At 46.8% G+C, this 18,316-nt stretch overlaps 7 protein-coding genes across 7 annotated transcripts; 1 reads left to right on the forward strand and 6 right to left on the reverse strand.

The window, feature by feature from the left end:
- Positions 1-1,435: 1,435 nt before the first annotated feature.
- N7471_009898 (uncharacterized protein) lies at positions 1,436-3,028 on the reverse strand (the record flags this gene model as incomplete). The annotated part of the gene is made up of 6 exons (XM_057282617.1): positions 1,436-1,711; positions 1,765-1,884; positions 1,971-2,038; positions 2,101-2,338; positions 2,385-2,631; positions 2,691-3,028. 6 exons carry the CDS (start codon positions 3,026-3,028, stop codon positions 1,436-1,438), a joined length of 1,287 nt encoding a protein of 428 aa, XP_057133500.1.
- Positions 3,029-4,797: 1,769 nt separating this feature from the next.
- N7471_009899 (uncharacterized protein) lies at positions 4,798-7,295 on the reverse strand (the record flags this gene model as incomplete). The annotated part of the gene is made up of 14 exons (XM_057282618.1): positions 4,798-4,825; positions 4,878-5,040; positions 5,093-5,265; positions 5,318-5,418; positions 5,466-5,773; positions 5,840-5,890; positions 5,943-6,227; positions 6,278-6,347; positions 6,408-6,591; positions 6,645-6,790; positions 6,842-6,936; positions 6,990-7,039; positions 7,091-7,124; positions 7,178-7,295. 14 exons carry the CDS (start codon positions 7,293-7,295, stop codon positions 4,798-4,800), a joined length of 1,806 nt encoding a protein of 601 aa, XP_057133501.1.
- A 282-nt stretch (positions 7,296-7,577) lies between these two features.
- Positions 7,578-8,790, reverse strand: N7471_009900 (SIR2 family NAD-dependent protein deacylase). Its single transcript, XM_057282619.1, has 2 exons — positions 8,416-8,790; positions 7,578-8,353 (listed from the first exon to the last, which is right to left on the reverse strand). The coding sequence occupies exons 1-2, from the start codon at positions 8,753-8,755 to the stop codon at positions 7,734-7,736; spliced, it is 960 nt and encodes a 319-aa protein (XP_057133502.1). The 5' UTR covers positions 8,756-8,790; the 3' UTR covers positions 7,578-7,733.
- A 1,050-nt stretch (positions 8,791-9,840) lies between these two features.
- On the reverse strand, positions 9,841-10,290 carry N7471_009901 (uncharacterized protein; the record flags this gene model as incomplete). The annotated part of the gene is made up of 1 exon (XM_057282620.1): positions 9,841-10,290. One exon carries the CDS (start codon positions 10,288-10,290, stop codon positions 9,841-9,843), a length of 450 nt encoding a protein of 149 aa, XP_057133503.1.
- A 2,112-nt stretch (positions 10,291-12,402) lies between these two features.
- Positions 12,403-13,345, reverse strand: N7471_009902 (uncharacterized protein; the record flags this gene model as incomplete). The annotated part of the gene is made up of 2 exons (XM_057282621.1): positions 12,403-12,495; positions 12,554-13,345. 2 exons carry the CDS (start codon positions 13,343-13,345, stop codon positions 12,403-12,405), a joined length of 885 nt encoding a protein of 294 aa, XP_057133504.1.
- Positions 13,346-15,637: 2,292 nt separating this feature from the next.
- N7471_009903 (ubiquitin-like protein ATG12) lies at positions 15,638-16,311 on the forward strand (the record flags this gene model as incomplete). Its single annotated transcript, XM_057282622.1, has 3 exons — positions 15,638-15,896; positions 15,984-16,183; positions 16,252-16,311. The coding sequence occupies 3 exons, from the start codon at positions 15,638-15,640 to the stop codon at positions 16,309-16,311; spliced, it is 519 nt and encodes a 172-aa protein (XP_057133505.1).
- A 119-nt stretch (positions 16,312-16,430) lies between these two features.
- Positions 16,431-17,581, reverse strand: N7471_009904 (3-methyl-2-oxobutanoate hydroxymethyltransferase ECM31; the record flags this gene model as incomplete). The annotated part of the gene is made up of 2 exons (XM_057282623.1): positions 16,431-17,054; positions 17,126-17,581. 2 exons carry the CDS (start codon positions 17,579-17,581, stop codon positions 16,431-16,433), a joined length of 1,080 nt encoding a protein of 359 aa, XP_057133506.1.
- Between the last annotated feature and the right edge of the window lie 735 nt (positions 17,582-18,316).

The following is an 18,316-nucleotide window of genomic DNA, read 5'->3' on the forward strand; positions in this document are numbered from 1 at the left end:
TGGGGTCGGCCGAGCAACGGAGGATGCCTCAGGCATCACCCAAGAACGTCTATATAAAAACGACACATCTAGTCCTGCAACCCATACCTCTTATCTACGATGATGAAATCGCTTATATTCCCCTCAAGAACCTAAATAATCGAAGGATTATAGATCCACATTTATACCAGTCATGTTCCTTCGAACCACTACGTGCGTAGAGGCAGAGTACAGTTAGCTTATGGATACCTTTGACTGCCTGAACCTTGAGCTTTGAATTGCACATTAGCAGGTAAGTTATCACAGGCTATACATGGAAAGCTCGTGTTGTAGTAAATGCGGTTTTCGCAGTTTGCGGTTGATTATTTCCATCCTGCTGGCTACGACATCGCATGTTGCAGTGGGGAAAGAAATATATATAAAGGATATCATGTCGCCCAGACCCTTGTTCTTGGCAGTATGTATTTCACTGGAAGATGCGCACTTCCCACACTACGCCCGTAAAACGATGAAATGGGTAAAATAATAACAAAAAAATGGCATGCAATGCCTGTACGATTTATTGGCTTTGGTAGCTCAAGATGGATTGATTAAGCATCGCCGTTGATATGGCCGCTCTTCCGACAATGCGCAAAACCATTCCACGCTGTAATTATGATGCATCAAAACTGTGAAGCGGGACTTAATTTTGGCATTGCTTTTCTCCATCTTGCCAAACAGGGGACTTTTACGGTTACAAATCTTCGGGTTTCTCTCTGACATTTAGGGGCATTCAGGTTAAACCTTGGAGAAATACAGTGAGCAGCCTCTTAATTGGCAAATCCAGGAGTTCCTGATTCAGTTAGTGACGTCTGAGTGGAGGCTTGGAAGCCTCAAGTTGACTGGAAAGAGAGTTGGCGCATTGCGGCTCGTTGGCGTGGAGAGATTTTAGTCCTGGAGATACGAAAAGGAGCACACTCTGAGAGTATTAGGTCAGGGAACGCGAAAGACAAAATGCGTTTAAGAAATCGCTGATTACCACCATTTTGGGCCAATACCTCTTGGGTGCCGGGCACATATGCAGCTCAGCCGAACGCGGGCTAACATGACTTCTATTTATAGCTTTAAAGGCCCACTAAGCTCACCACCAAAAATGAGCCGCAAATCTTTGCTGCAGGGAACGGCATTATATAAAAGAATATAGGACAACGCTTCCGTTATGATTAATTAAAAGGGCCTAATATCTAGTTTCATGGGACATGTCTAACACACAAACCACTAACTTAAGTATATGTATTCACTTCTAAGTATCTCCTCGTTCGACTCAACTTGAATCTGCTTATAGAAGATGGAGATGAAAACAAAAATGGAATTCAACTGTTGCTCCACAAATTTCAACCTGTTCCTGTTTTCGATATGACAATAAGTAATGGAATACCTGAAGGCAATCAAAGATCATCCCAGGATAAATGAAATCTCAAAGCAACTTTCGCTTTTTGGTCATTATTTCTGGAGATGGCGTTCCTGGAGATGGCAAAGCGCCGTCAACTTCCTGGCACAGGGATATAAATTCGTCGTACGTGATCACTTTGGTGAACCCGCCCTCGTCCAGTTCTTCAATTTTACGAAGCAGCACATCCTTGAAAATTTCAACTTGGTCGGCCATATCAACACAAAACTCCAGATCGGTCAGCGTGGTCGGCAAGTCGACAAGATAGGGTCCTTTAGTCCAAACAGGGGTTGATCTGGCCCCCTACGTTAATCTCAGTTAGTCAAATTCACGTACTCAAGTATCGTTTACCTTACACCTGGTAGAAAAACTTCTCGTAATCCCTGCCCATGGATTTTGATTTCAAGGTTTTTGTAACGGTTGACATTATTGTCCTTCGGCAACACGATTCTGAAGCCTCTCATCTTGACAGATTCCTGCAGATATTTTAGGATCCATAAATCAGAGACCGGTAGTGGTGTCTTGCCTTTCCAATATAAATGCTCAATTTTGCGGCATGTACCTTATTGAGGACGCTTGTGACGAAATTATCAAAGTATTCCGTGACTTTCATAGCCCCCGGTTGTTTTTCTGCGATGATGGTTTTTAAATAAGATTCAAATTGCAGGTCAGCAAAAGGGTTGGATACAAACCTAGATCGTCCCGTGCTAGATCCTCCTGTTTCAACCTCGACTTCGCATAATCAAACGCTGCGTTTGCTGCTTTTCGCAAGGCTGCACCATAGTGTTGGTCATTTCCAATGCCTTTATACTTATCGCCCATATCTGAGACACCCTTTATGACTCCAAGAGCCTCAACATTGGTAAATTGGCAGACTTGGAAAAATGCACTAGCTTCCATCTCTAGTGCTTTTACTTTTCGCGGCAATATCTAGAAAGCATTAATAGAGAAATAAATCCACCCAATGTATACGTACCCCTTTATTGACGCGATCAAAGATATACTTGGCATCCATCCGTACCGCACAACCTGAAATGTAGTCGCCCTGCTTCCAGTACGGGCGTGCCATCTCGGTAACAAATCCATTAAGAGCATCTGCCTTTGCCGCGAAGGTCTCCGTGTCTGGTTTAAAGACACGTTTCTCGTTTCCGTCCTTCTCTTCGATTTCCCACTTTCCTTCCTCATAGTTCAGGGCTTTGTGCCCGAAAATAACGTCTTCAACCCTAATATCATTAACGAAAAACACCTCAAACCCTTGGATAGCACTTCTGAAAGCTCTTACTTGATATCTTGCTTATTAATAGCACTGCAAACACCAACGTGTATTGCATATGCAGGCTTCAAGATGGTGAACAGGGTTGCCGCTTGAGTCGCGAATGATTGAATACCTTGTCGAGTTGAGCTTGTGATATAGTAAGGGATTTTCCCTTTGTCAACGGGTAGGAGGCCTTGGAAGAATTGTATTCCGTCGGGAATTTGATCAACATTGTTACTGTGGATTACTGTGCTAGCCCCTAGCTGATCCCTGACCGTTATTGCTTCATCGGATTTGGCGCATATTATGCACAATGGACAAGCCTGTAGGGCTTCAAGTTTTATCCTTTTTAAGTTGTTGTTCATCTTGGTGATGATTAAGAGCGTTCAGAATAAAAAGACTATGGATGGAAGAAGTCTGATAATAAAGTCCTATACTTACAAAAAACTTGGAGAGAAAGAGGTTGGCTAAATTTATTGTTTGATTCACTGTCCCAGCGGGTTTCCTACTGCCTAGAACTTAGACAAGCCTCCCGCGTGCTCGATTTCGTCATGAAGACTCAAATAAATTATAAGTTTTGAGGTCCTGTACTAACGCCATGTGGGCCGATATGCAAGTCATTTCATTGGTATGTTCAATCTCGGCCATGAATTGTAGGTCCAAGGAAAATTCGAGTCACATGTAGAAGCTTTTTTATTGGAAATACATAGAAGGAACCGAACAGTAGGGTCTATCGATTCAACGACGGTAATTCGTATACTAAAACTTGAATTTAAACTGGTGCTTTACTTAATCAACACTTATAGACACATTCAACTCTCATTAACAAAGAGCCAGATTCATGTTGACGTGCTGGCTGTGATATTTTGTGGTCTAAAATAGCGAAAGCATCAGAAGCCTTAGCTAGCCCTACAAATGGACTTTGACATAAGGTGGGTGATACAGGGTTCTAGATTCCCTGTTCAAGAACCTGGGCGTTCTATCAGATTTCGTTGGATTTTAGGGTCTTTAACTCAACCGCCGTTGTCAGGTCTCACTGGAGTAGAATTTAAAGGTTGAATGCAAATGTAATATCAACAGTCGCTGTTTGCGGCAGTCTTTAATCACATGAAGCATAAATGCTTACGGCTATAAGTGGGGGCCTATGATAAATGAGCCAGTAGCATTCCAAGTCCATCGATATTGCAACACCTATTTCGTGCCCGCTACAGGATTCGAACTAGTCGCATGACATTACGTATCATGTCATCGGCTTGTCTAGTTTGTTGAAGAAAGCTTTAAGAGCCAAATGCAGGGGCGGCGGGGCTAGACCCCTTGAGAAACACGGATATAAGCTAAAATTCCACTTTCCTCTCCGAATTTGATGGGCAGCTCCAAAGCTAACTTTTCAGAATTTCTGAATAAGCTCATTCTGCTGATTTGGCCTTCTCGAAATTCTCCGGGCTTGAACAACTGACGCTGCTCCCTCGTGGTAGCATTTTCATTCTCGTTATGACAGGTCCTTTTCTAGGTCTTTGAGTGAGCAACTATGTTGAACTAATATATTTATAGTGTCAAGAATGGTACAACAGTGTCGCGAGGAAAGGTATAGTGGAGTTCACCATTCAACCGATCATCTGCTACTATGCAGATTCAGACTAAAGCAATTTCCCTATCGATGAACACGGCCAGCTCTGGGTGGTCAACTTTGCGAAAACCGGAGTTCTGCTAGCGTTCTTCGATTTGAGTGACTCTTGCAGTTGCTGCCCTTCCAAAAAGTGAGAACATCTACCAGCCAGTCCGTATTGGATGAACGATTTTCCTGTCAAATTCCTCAAACCCGGCGCCACTCGACTGTGCTTGCTATTTGAGCAAATTCGTTTATAATGATTTTCGTATGCTCGGGTGACTTTTTTCTTTGTAAGTTCTATTACTAACCATCATATCTAGACATCCATCGGAGCAATCGCATACAAGCTTATGTTGAATCCCTCCTGACGAGGTTCACACTTTCGAATCAACAACGACCTCTCATTACATAGGCGACACCGCAATTCCAGCATGAAACACCTACGAAGAGAAAAGAAATGCTTCATGAAGCCAGCAAATGATAACTGTAACTGGCTCTACCATGTGGCCCCTCTAGCGCTTTCATCTACATCTCCTTCCACATGGACGGAACGCTATAGATCAATGTTAGCTGGTGGTCGGTTAACAGCTACTATCCCTACTCACGAAACCTCAATCACAGCACATCTCCCACCCTGAACAACATCTGTCGCGTCTTTGATAGCAGGATCAAGTTGGCTCTGTGTAGTTACTGTCGCACCCCACGCCTTACCGGCTGCAGCGGCAATTCCGGGGTAATCGGGAGAAGGGTCGAACGAGATATTGAGATCTGTGCTAAATCAGCTACAGTGCACAATATATTTAGGTTCAATCTGACTGACCTCGTCTGTTCGACTTCGACGATAACCCGTTCTTGTGGACCAGAAGTGCAGACACCTTTGGTGCGTTCCATCCGCCGTTGTTGAGCACAATGAGGAGGAAGGGGATATCGTAGCGTCTCGCGATCCAATAGACGCTTTCCATCTGCGAGAACAGATAGACTCCGTCACCGACGCTGGGAGCTTATTAGATATTGTGGAAGACTTTTCCCACTGACGAACACTTACATTGCACATATGAATGAACCGGGCTTGCCTAGCTTGACGCCTAGTGCTGCACCGCCTCCCCATCCTAGACCACCTGCGCCGCTGGCAACCAGACTTCCTGGCTGAAATTCAATTAGTATCAAACCAACAATTTGGGGTGAATACATACTTGGGTCAAGTTCAAATGGTGGATGAGATGTCCTGCATTGGTTACAGCCTCCAAAACGTAAATAGTATCCTGGGGGAGAGAATCTCGCAGTCTGGATGCCAGGTACGGCACGCTGACTACACCGTCGGAAGATGGCGATTCAACTGCTTGTAGGGCTTCCCTCCAGGTTTTGTAGTTCTTTGACCGCTCCTCAAACTCCAGGGTATACTGAGCCCGATCGATATCCTGTTTATCCAGGAAAGCATTGATTTGCCCAAGCGCAATTCCACAGCCAACCTTGAGCTTACGAATAGTGTTGATTGAAAAGACTGATATAGAATTGTTAGAAAGAAAAAGCAAAAAGAGTTAGCCCTGCCGTCGATATGTGAACTTACGTGGCATCTGTTGCTTCAATGGATCGACATCTAGATGGAATACCTTCGTGCCTGCAGCGTCCGTCAGAAAAATATTGAAACATTGCTTTCTAGAAATTCTTACCGCTCTTCGGCTTCCCAGCAGTAGGAATCCAAGGCACATCACAGTCGAGAATAAGAATAACGTCAGCTTCAAGAACTTCCGGATGAGTAGTGACGGTAACACCGCGATACGCTTCGTGGTTACTTCGCAGGGAAACGTCAGAGCCGACCATCTCCACAACGGTGATTGGGAGTTTATCACAAAGCTCAGCTAAGAGGGCTGGTGCTTTGTGATTCCGACCAAGATAACCCGTGATGACAAGTGGCCGCTTTGCGCCCATGAGCGACTTGGCAATTAATTCCACCTCTGTTGGTGTCAGCGATTTGAAGTTATAGCTTGAGTAAATACCACCTTACCTTGCTCTGGCAATGCACTTGGGGTGATTGAACTGAGAATTTCCCCGTCTACGGATTCTTTTCCCACACGCTGCATAGCATATTCGGTTAGAGGTAATTTTAGTTTATGTCGATAACTGCAAATACTTACTTCCTCGAGTACCTCTCTCGCAGCCATTAGATATGCTGGGCCTTTGGGGTCAGATGTAGCGAACTGCAAAGCTCGCGAGACCATCTGCTTGATATTGCGTCCGGTCTTTATTTCACCTGTGTATCTGCAGTATTGGCGGACAATCGCTGCTTGATCGGGTACGTCTTGCAGCCAATGGATGAACCTGTAGTAGTGTCAGTAAGCTAGATGTAAACATTCTCGTTTGGGGTTGCTAACTCTGTTCTGGAACCCAACATTTCGCCATTCTGGGTAAAAGGACTCAAGCCAGCAAAGCACAGGACAGGAACTCTGCTAATGGAGGCGTTATGTATGGATTGTCCCATAGCGAGAGTGCCGCAGTCGACATGCACGATTACACATTGCTTGCAAGAAGTTAGCGAGAATCAATTGATATGGTGGGGATAGTCACCTACCGGAACTCCTGTAGTTTGAGCATATCCCAGTGCAGCTGATAGCGCAACTAGCTCAGATGGGCAGGTAATGATGTTCGGGAAATTGGTTTTGTTTTCTATCATAATTCAGCCCTGGCAGTGCTTATTGGATGACATCTCCGGTACTCACCTTGCTTAGCCTTGATCATCGCTTCCAACATTGCGGGATGGTCGCTCCCCCTATTCGGACCGGTCAAAATACATCAAAATGGTGGTTATTAAGGGACTCACAGGTTGACGAAGCAGTGAGTGATGCCGGCCTCAGCTGGGAGAAAGGTTAGTCTTTCTAATAGATTCCGTGGAACTTTGATCACATACACAGCGCCTCGAAGAAATTCTCAGCAGCCGATGTGAGGCTGCCATCTTTGACAATCTCGTTCTCGTCGTCACTCTCTGTCTTCTTTCGTTTCTGAGGTACTGTATTTGTCGACTTCATTGTGTATATCTTGCAATTGAGTTGCAATTGGTGGTGTGTATTGTTCAACGAGGGGGCCTCTGAGTTTAAATGTCAGCCCCTTGGATGTCCAGGTCAATGCAGCTCTATATACGAACCCCGCATAGTAATATATTTGGAATCCCGAGGTCAGGCCAATCATTTACAAGTATAGATTAGCTCCTAATTCCGCTATTTTATGGGGTTTTTAAATTGGAGTACCCGAGGCATGATCGGCATTTGTGCACGGCATTGGTATCTCGGAGTCTCTGCGATTGGCCTAATATTGATGGAAAATGGCACAACTCCGTAGATTCACCTTGGAATAGTAACTCTATGAAATCCGAAGCTCCTTATCATCTAACCATCATGTGTCTCATCATCGCCAGTTTATGTAAAACCCAATATCAAATTTCGCCGCTATCCACCCCCCCATAGAAATCAAATCTCGCCAATAACGCTCTTGAGTATCTCAGGGACAATAACACCCGCATCTCCCTGGAAGAACCAGTCACCGTAATGAAGTTCACCCGGTGTATCCTTGGGGTCCATATTGCACACTGCAACTCGGGCGCCCTGCGAACGAGCTTCGTGGACATACCCCGCAGCTGGCCAGATCCTCGCACTGGTGCCAATGACCAAACACAGGTCAATTGGACCCGCCGCGATCCACTTATCGACAGCATTGATCGTCTTCTCCGGCAAGGGTTCTCCAAACCACACGACTCCCGGTCGGAGCAAGCCATCCTTGCATTTCGGGCATTGGGGTAGGTCCTTTTTGTTCACTGTGGCGATAGGATTGCTGGCATCGGAGATGTCGACCTCGTTGCTCGTGGGGTCCAGCGCTTCTGCGATCGCTTTCGATGCTTCCTCGCCGGTCTTGTCGGTCGCAGAGGGGTTAAGGCCTGAACTCTTTTTTGGGATTTCAAGGGCGGGAACGATGGGGTCTGTGTAGTTGTCTTCGCTGTAGTTGCAAAAGAAATTGTTGCATTTCACAGTGAACAGAGTGCCGTGAAGAAGATGCAGCTGCTTCGAGGGATGGTTGGCTCGCTGAGAGAGACCTAGAAGAAACGTGAGAAGTTTATTAGTTAAGAAAACAAAAGAAATTATCGGAAATTCATACCGTCAACGTTTTGGCTCAATGTGATGAAGTCTTCATTCCTTCGCGATAGCTCCGCTAAGGCGTAGTGTGCTTTGTTTGGGTCGGCCTGTAAGGCCATGTGTCGCCGATAGCTGTAGAACTGCCAGACGAGACCGGGAGTTTCATCGAAGGCTTCTGGAGTCGCAAGGGAGGTTGCATCGTGGGCTCGCCAGAGTCCGCCCGCGCCACGGAAGGTGGGTAAGCCTGATGATGCTGAGATTCCAGCTCCAAGAAGAGCGACGATGCGCTTGCAGCCTTTCAAATATTCAGTGAATGACTGAAGGTCAGCGGCCGGCACAATGCTCTTTGCGGACGAAGCCATGGCCTTTACGTCACAGGGATTTGAAGATGGACGAGCTGAGCTTATCAAAGGGTGAAGCTGAAGTGGAGATGCGGGGGAATTTATAACTACCCCATCAACGCCTGATCTATAAGGCGTCAGAATAAACAATCATTGCTCAAACATCTATCAGTTCATTAGTATTTGTTGACTTACTAGTATAATATTCTTTCTTTTCTTTATTCTTCTGAGGAAAAGGGAATATAAGAGTTTAGCAGGGGCTATCTTCTGCTGATTCCTGGTAATCTATAGTTCAAATGTATTCTCCTAAGCAGGTCTACCAATCTAATATAAAATAGACTACCGAAAATGATCTTTGACACAGTGGGAACAGGGGACAGGGAAAAAGACAGCTCATTGCCAATCAATTGCTAGATTGTAGAAGCTTTACCAGTAGAACTATGTAGAATAATTTAAAGTAAGAGCCTCTAAAGATTTCCAAACAGATTTTCAAGATCGAGTACTCCAGAAATTCAGCAAGAGACAACCAGTGATATTTCAACTAGTGCTGTTGCTCTTAAGCCAGGCCAAACCAGCACTTCCCATACTCGTGAGCGCACCACATGCCTGTGCAGCAGCAGTGGTTACAGCCACCATTCCCAGCCCACCTGCTCCTGCACTTTGCCCTGTGGCAAACAAACTACCGGCTGCGACATTTCCTATGGAACTCTGAATCACAGCAGCGTATGACCCTATCCTCGGCACGAGGTTAACAAAACTTAAATCATGCAATTTCAATTATCCTTGCTTGGAGATTGCAAATACCTGCAGAAATACCACCAAACTTGGATTGGCCGTAAAGGTCTGTTTTGTATCTGACAGGGTTTGATACCCGACTTCTAATCATACGAGTAAGAAGATTACAAGAGTCTAGAGTGTTTCATGCGGGCTGAGCACAAGCACATTGTCCATAGTTCTGTGCTTTGCATCTCGTCGTTGATTCAATTTAAGAGCATGTCGCTGTCCTGCGCATCCACCAATAGTCAGAATTAGGTAAATCTCGATAGTAAAATGCCTTTCTCGTTTCAATTAACCCCACCACAGCTTTTGATCTTATCGAGCGATGTTCAATCAGACCCGGGCCCAGGGCTGTTCATGTACATAGCAGCTTCGGCCTGGATCATCGCCATATACTCTTCACTAGATGTAGGACTCGGCGGAAATATCTCATCGCTGTCGGAAGCTGAGCCCCACACCTCACGTCTTCTGGCTCTTCGTTCAGCCTGTTCAGCTCGCAGCCGGGCCCTTTCATGCCCCGCTCTGTCAGCTTCAGCACGCTCCTCGATTGCTCTCGTAAATCGCCGACAGACTTGGCATACACATAACGGTTTCCCGTTTTCTGAGGCGCCCACTCTGAATTTGCGACATTCCAAGCAAATAACATATGGTTCCCCTAGGATGGTGATGATATTACCGGCGACGTATCGATTAGTGCCTGGGGGCGGGTTGATACCACAGTCCACCCACCACCGTTCCGTTGCCTTGCATCCCCACTTGGCCTTTTTCCTTTTCACCATATTGTCCGCAAATTTTGCTCTGGGCCGTAATCTAAGACAATCCTGGCAGACGTATAAGTCGTTCTGGTTACCGAAAGGAGTCCTTTCCGCTTCGATCAACTCTAGGTGGGTAGGAGACGGTATTATTTCACGAAGAAGCCGGCACGAACGTTGAAGCCAGATAAGACTGAACGCATCAAGATGATGGGCTATGATGAGTAGTATCTCAGTTGGGATATCACAGATAGTGGGGGCCTGCGACAATAGTGTACTTGAGTCTTACATGTATTCGTAATATACCATTCAATCGCAGAACTCATCTTTAAATACAGATTAACTAATTCCGGGTTTAGGGTTTGAAATAGCTTCTATATGTTGTTCTATCATGGAAGGCGATAGCGGTCGCTACTGTAAGGGAGAGCACTACTCCAGCCATATGTCATCAATATAGCTTCATGTGGAGAAAGAAATAAAGACCTGAAAGACCATAAAGGGGAAAGAGAGGTTTGACAAACTTGCCTAAGCATGCAATCCCTCAGTGCAGCAAATTATAGATGTCAAAGCGTATATTGGCTATCTGGACGCAATCTTCTACAGGCTCCGTACTATATGTTTTACGTTTAGTTGACAGAGGCTGGTTCGCTTTATTTTATCGTCTTTCCTTGTTTGGCTTTTGGCCCCCAAGCCTAAAACATTGGTTTTGGTGGCGCAAGCTTACTCTTGCCAAACGCGCCCTGGGGTGTAACGTTAGAGCGTTTAGCTAATATACCATCCGACGCAACGCCGTCCTGCCGACCTTTAGCTTCAATTTCTATCATTTCCAAATATGGCACCTCTAAAACTTGGCGACGAGTCAAATGGGAAGAAACTTGGGTTGGCAAAGAAGAACCAACTTCAGGGTGATCACTTAAAAGACGCCAGCTCATCTCCAAACCCCCCGCCCCAGGCCACTTACTCCACCACTTCCGGAGAATAAAGATTTCAAACCCCGACTCCCATCAACTAGTCGTGGATGGCGGTTATCACTTTCAAAACGACGCGAGCAACAATCTACCTTCCAACAAGCCCGGTCTCCTCTATTCGAATATCTACCTACCGAAGTCCGGCTTCTCATCTGGGAACATTATCTCAGTAGCCGTATGCTGCATATTATTCGACCAAATCAAAACAAATGGAAACGATCTCACAAGCAAATTTTCGGGATTTTATGCAGCGAGCCTCGCGATTTCTGTCCATGCAGTCATCATTGTTGGGGACTGCTTGCTCGTCGGCCCGTGGGAAACTGCATTACACCCATGAACTATGGGTCATATTACCACGAGAACTCCGAGTGGAGATTTGACACGAGAAGAGTGGATTTTGTGCCACTGTTACAAACGTGTCGAAGAGTGTGAGTACTTACTTCCATTTATGTTCAAAACTAGCCAATTAACAGAGTGCCAGATACTGCGAGGCTATTGATATCATCTTTCAAAAGAACACTTTCCTCTTTAACCACACAGATACGATTATTGATTTTTCGAATACACTCTTACCACAGCGCTCGAGCATGATTCGCACTTTGCAGCTCAGTTTTCCGGATCCTGGTGGTCTAAGTTGGAATAGATGCTGCCAGGTTCTCGCTACTAAGCTGCCCGGCCTGAAGACCTTGACCATCCATTTATATCCTCACGTCGCGAACCGTCTGGATGATTGGCTTATACCGCTGCATCAGATTCAACAACCCACGGTCTTCGAGGTCTTACTGATCAAACCATGGTATCTGGATCCACAATGGGATAAGTCAATTGGGCTTGTTGATGCGCCTTTTCAATTTTCGATTGCTTATGTGGAGAGGCGCAGCTTTTTGAAAACTAAGGAGTAAACATTGATTTTTGAATTGAGGCGTCATATTCATAGACTGATTGATACATAAAGCATAGACCGACAAGCTATCAGATTCCCTTGAACCGATTTGGGCTCCAAACATTTCACGAATCCTCACCTCCTCCGAGTAACGCTTTCTTACGTACATTCTCATTTCCCGAACATATTTCAATTTTGTTTCAACCAATCCAAATTCCGAAGTCCACTCATACCTTGGCCACTGAGTCTGTGTTTTTGAAACCCCATCCAGCCTTAAGGTAGAGAAGATTAACTCGAGTTCATCGCAGGCTTGTAGTCGTACCCATAATAGTCACTCGCACCGTCGGTGCCCATTAGCCCGGGCGGAGGTAGCTGTGTGCCCTGTGTATTGTGGTCAGAAATTGTTATACTGCGTTTCTTACACGGAAAGACATCTCACCATTCCGTAGGTAGTCTGGTGCGATAAAGGCACTGTCTGATATGCAATTCGCTGCAATTTGCTGTCCGGAGCCGGGCGTCCGCATCCGTTTCCCACTGATACTGGAATAACTGTTGATCTCTGGTGAATGGTCTCACCATTCGGGTTCATGTGAATCTGAACCTGCAATTCGGATCCACCAATTTCACCCCGACATCTGGCAGTCTTCACATGGCGGGTCGATGGCTCTCCATTGTTGCTGTTCCTTCTCTTTGTGTGAGCGTGGGGTGGTTGCATCTTGTTCCGTTGGTATCGCACGTTGCCTTGCATACCGGCTCCTCCAGCCAAGCCTGCACCGAATACCTTTTCCTCCTCATCACCCTCCGGTCTCTGAGTGGCACCAAATCCAGTCGGGTCAGTCGCCGTAGCTGCCGCAATGCCAGGATTGGGTGAAGGTTGCATCGAAGGACCCAGTATGCGGGCCTCTAGGTCTTGTTTGATCCAGTTCCTTGCCAGGGTTGTTTCCATTTTGAGTATTTCCTGTGGAACATCTAGTGTTCCATCTTGAAAGGCATCCATTAATCTCATCTTGGCTGTAGCTTTGCTTCTCGTCGGCGGTAGGCCAAAATGAAGAAGCTGTGCTTCATACCAGTGGTCTTGATGGTCGGCTCTGTTCCTTTTGTCGCCCAATGGTGCACTGAAGATGTCATCCAGCTCGGAGTATGTTGCGCGTGGGTGGACATGGCCGCATGAGGAAGTGACGTAGAACGTGTCCACGTCAAAAGACCACTGGCCGTGATAGACAGGCGCCATGGTGTTTTGTTTGATAGAGAAGTAGAGGAGATTGATTCAATCGAAGGCGGATGAAGATGGAATCCTTCGTTTGCTTGAATACACCCCTCAGCAATCGTGACAAGATAATTACATGTCTATCTGAAGATATCAGATTGTTGACGCCGTACACACGTCCCATTTTAGTAAGTACGTGGTACAACACCCGTAACCGTATAGAGAACTCTACTTGATTTGATAGTTCCACTAGATGCTTTCCTCATTTGGATTCTCAATATAACGTCGGATCTCTTTGTTGATCACTAGTGCCGGTCACTTCTTTGTCCATTCAGGCATTGGAAAATCAAGTTGCACATGGTCCACCTGCTTAGAGTTGAAGAAGCCACCGACAGCATTTCCCGATAGATGTTTTCATTTGGGTAGCTATGTGAGTTATAGCCACTGATTCAATATGATCAAAAGGTTTGCATTTTGTTGGTCTAATGCCAGTCATTCCACCACCTATCACAGGTCCAGTCTGCTCATGATCAGTTTGTTTAACATCGCCAGAGCAATACCTTTCTAGGTCCTTGCAAAGCGTGTCAGAACAAAACACCCTAACTCCTGCTTCTTATAAAGACCAGGATCAATGTTCGTTATATAGTAGTTTATTATTAGTAATGGATTATTAATAGGTAGGATGCATGATAGGTATCAAGTATAAGGAAATGAAAGGAAAGGAGACATAACCAGCCCGTCCATCGACATGTCTTCCTCCTCCCCCGCAAATTATTGTCTCATCTGCAGGCTATTTTCCGTCTTTCATGAAGAGCTTGTTTAATTTCTCTTTCGTTTTGCGTTCTCCCAATAGCCCCCCCCCCCCCCCCCTCCCTTCCTTACCACCCGCTGCAGTTCAACATCGCCTGGGGGCAAAGCAAGGCCATATACAGAAGCATATATTCCCAGCGCGGAGCCAGCCCCGGGACCGGAACCAGAGCAGAGCAGCACCCGGAGCAACACCCGGAGCTGGAGGCCAGCTACATCATTGGTCAGCATGGTATTACTGCACGGGGCACGGCAATCAAGGGACATACCGGTCATACAACCGCTGCAGCAGCCATAAAACAGTGATGCCGCTTCAGGGCCAGATAGTCGATAACGACCATCCAAATGAGATTGGTGGCCACCGTGTTCATCACCGTGCCCCCTTTTTCTTCGGCTAGGCGGACGAGCTCCGCTAATTCTGACGGATGGACGAGCCGTTTTGCTTACTCGCCTTTCTCCTCGCAACGAATGGATATCGCGCCTAAAAAACGCGTTAGAAAGACACCAAAAAAGAGGCTGAAAAAGACGCCGAAAAAGATGTCAAACTTACCGGACAGCGCCTAGTAAGAATAGAACAAGAAGATGGGTTTATCAGACATTTTATTGATAGACGAATGATGGGTCAAGGTGAAGTTCTTCCGTGTCCTACGAAATTACTTTGTAGACTACATAGGAAACGATGGTGTGTACGGAAGGTACGAGCCTACAATGTGATGTCAGAGCTAGGTTTGCAGTTGGGGGTTGCAAGGCCTCCCAAGCTTTTGCTGTTTAGTTTCCCTCTCTTCCTTAACCCCGAAGCCATTTCACCCATAAAATGGCTGGAAGGTCTACCCTCTCCATCGTGGCAGACAAGAAACAACAAGCGGGCCCCAATCTCATCTTCTTGCTCTCCCTTCAAATCATCCTTTCGGGTCTGCTGGCCTATCTTGTTGTTTACACCCACTCACATTATCCGGAAGAGTCTAGAACGTGGTTTCTCATCAAGCTTTTACTGCCGGTCTCCTTGCCGGTCTCCTCTGCTTTGCAATCATTGGCTTGGGAATGCCCCCGTCTCTGGCGAAGCAGCTTCCCTCATTGTCCAGAATCCTGACGGTACCGGCGTGGCGGAGCATTGTCATGTGCAGTCCAATCTGGCAACCATTTGCAGTACTATAAGACAATGAGTGGGCGTACCTTGACACTCTGTGGGACTATTGCCTATTGTCATAATATGAAGCCGGGACGTCGGGGAGCAGCGTGTAGAATGCGGCCTTTTCGCTGTCGTGCCAAATCTAAATGGTCAATAATCAAAGATATAGTGTCTTCGCTCCGATAAATGAACACTTCTTGTTTCTTCGAATATCTTGAAAAACTCTAAATCCCACGATAGGAAGAAGCATGGTAGAATGTTTACATTTAAGCGTTAGCCCGTTCGGGCCGAACTCTAAGCGCGTCATCCCCCACCTCCGTCAACTTACACCTTTTTTACTTCATCCCATCTACTCGCTTTTCTTTGTACCATCATACATCATGAATCCATCTTCTCCAACACGCTCACCACCGAGCTCCCCCACTCCAACCCTACAAAACACACTCAACCATCGTCCAAGCCCGCGCCAGCCCCAAAGCTCAGGCACACCACCCAACAACTCAGGAAACGCCCCGATTCCAGATGACGACCATGGCGCTGATCTACCGATGAATATGTCCGCATCGGTCATGCTGACCAATCTACCCCGTGATGCGCACCAGGCACTTGCGGACGTGGAGAGTATTGATTCCGGGAAAGGTAACACCCTCCTTTTCCAACGAGCTTTGGGTTGATCAGACGACTGCAATCTCAACAAATAGTAGAATTCAACTAACAATGACTAAGTGACTGTGCGCTTCCAGCCTCTCCCGTCAGCGCCGATTCTGAAAAATCGGGTGTTCAAGGTTAGCGCTTCGCAGAAATTCGAAACGGTCGTCAAGTTTCTGCGCAAGAAGCTCGACTGCAAAGAGACCGATTCTGTCTTTTGTTATGTTAACAGTGTATTTGCGCCCGGGTTAGATGAAGGCATGGGCGGACTATGGAGGGTGAGTTTCAACTCGATTGTTCTACCGTACTTCCATATTCGAGAATTTGAATGCTAACTTCATAATAGTGTTTCAAGACGGACGATCAATTGATTGTCGCTTATTCAATGACGCCAGCATTCGGCTGAGTAGGCTATGAACAATCAGCGCAAACTGCTGAATGATGCTATGTACAAATGATGATGATGATGATACTTAATACAGAACATGAAAGAAATGGCCGTGAAAAAAATGGCAACCAGACGCATCATGATTCCCGGAAGACCTCGTCCACCGTTTTCTGGAACCCAGCAAGCTCATCCTTCGCAATGGGATATGTATATTCCTCTGAAGGGAACGCCCGACTCTTAACCTCATCGCGATACAGCGAGATGCCACGGGCAGCCTCATCCCAAATATCCGCATACTGCTTAACAAACTTCGGCACGAACCGGCCAGGCTGGAAATTCCCAGTCATGTCAACCTGCACAAGAACCTGTCCGGAGCAGCCATTCCCAGCGCCAATACCGATAGTCGGAATCCGAAGCTTCTGCGTGATGATGGATGCAACCTCCGACGGCATCGCCTCAAGCACAAGCATGAATGCGCCAGCCTCTTGCATAGCAAGTGCATCGCGCAGCAGCTTCATTGCGCTGACAGCTGTCTTGCCCTGTACACGGAAGCCGCCGAGCGCATTCTGTCGCTGTGGTGTGAGACCGACATGGCCTACTACCGGAACGCCGGCTTGTGTGATGCGTTTGATTGTGGGCGCGAGTTCCTCGCTACCTTCGAGCTTGACGCCGTGTACGCGGCCTTCCTTGATCAGGCGCAGAGATGACTCGATTGCTTGTTCCGCGCACACTTCATATGACCCCATCGGTAGATCTCCGATCTGGAATTGGAGCGTGGTTGTTAGTCTGTGGCACTGTGGCGCTTTCCAGTCGAGGAATCCGGGCAACTCACAATGAAAGCTGCTTTCGTTGCCCGCGCTACGCTCCGACAATGAAGAATCATCTCTTCCATAACGACCTCCGTCGTGTTTTCCAGTCCAAGCGCTACCATCCCTAAACTATCCCCTACCAAGACCATATCCATCCCCGACGCATCGGCCACATGAGCACTGGGGAAGTCATGCGCCGTCAGCATCGTGATCGGCTCCCCCTTTTTGTGCATGTTCTGGAGCGTCTGAATAGTAACCTTCCTCCGCGCCTTTCCATTCTCACCGGGTGCTGGCGCGGAATAGGAACTATATCGGGTTTGGGAGAGGTGTGTGGTCGGTACATGGGCGGACAGGACAGGACAGCGGGCAGCGCGAGGGATGTGCGTGGTTTGCGTTCGGGTGGCAGGGATCACTCTTGTCCTTAACAGCGACGAAGAAGCGAATGCTGTGCGCCGCAGCGCAGAGCCTGGCGCAGCCATTGTGTGATATTATTGTGAAAGACGGAGTGGCCCAATGCACTTGGTGACGCCCGATATCAAAATACCAAGGGGTTCTGTGTCCAGTGAGTATATATTATTCTCAATATGTCGTATGCAATGCTATATGCACTAGTCGTATCCCGCCCGAGCTGTAGAAGTGGCGATAAGAAAAGAATGGGGATGACCTCAGCGGCGAACTGAAGGTGCGTGAGCGAAAAAGACGACGAGGTTGTGGGTTCATATAAAGGAATAGGTCCGGAGCTGCGGCTTTGTAAGTTCAGATATCCTTCTGTCCGGACTGACGTGCTGGGTTATGCGGCGTAGATGGGAGCATCAAAAATTCCGGAAGTTGAAGATCTTCGTTACTGCCGCTAATTACGGGGCCGAGTACCGAGACGTTTTGCGGGGCGTTAAATACTTGGACTCAGGAACGGTGCATTTCCTCTCATCTGGTGCTAATGGATATATGTGAGTATGATAATTGTCTCTTTATCAGAATAATGTTCAATGTAAAGCTTTTGTTATGTTGACTCCAACTTTGGAAGCTCGAGGATGTATGCATTCGTGTTCTCACCGCCTAGCCCTGAGGCCACCGCCTGCAGTTTACGTCCCGCCGAGGTGATTACCGCATTGGGCTAAGTGAGGGGCCTTATGGACTTTCTACTTCTATGGGCTGATATTTCTTTACTCAAGAGTGTTATTCATAGCAGACAATTCAATTAGCACGATACAAAC

The sequence above is a fragment of the Penicillium samsonianum genome, assembly GCF_028829775.1.
Source record: "Penicillium samsonianum strain IBT 33392 chromosome Unknown utg000005l_segment0_segment0, whole genome shotgun sequence".
NCBI classification, from domain to species: domain Eukaryota; kingdom Fungi; phylum Ascomycota; class Eurotiomycetes; order Eurotiales; family Aspergillaceae; genus Penicillium; species Penicillium samsonianum.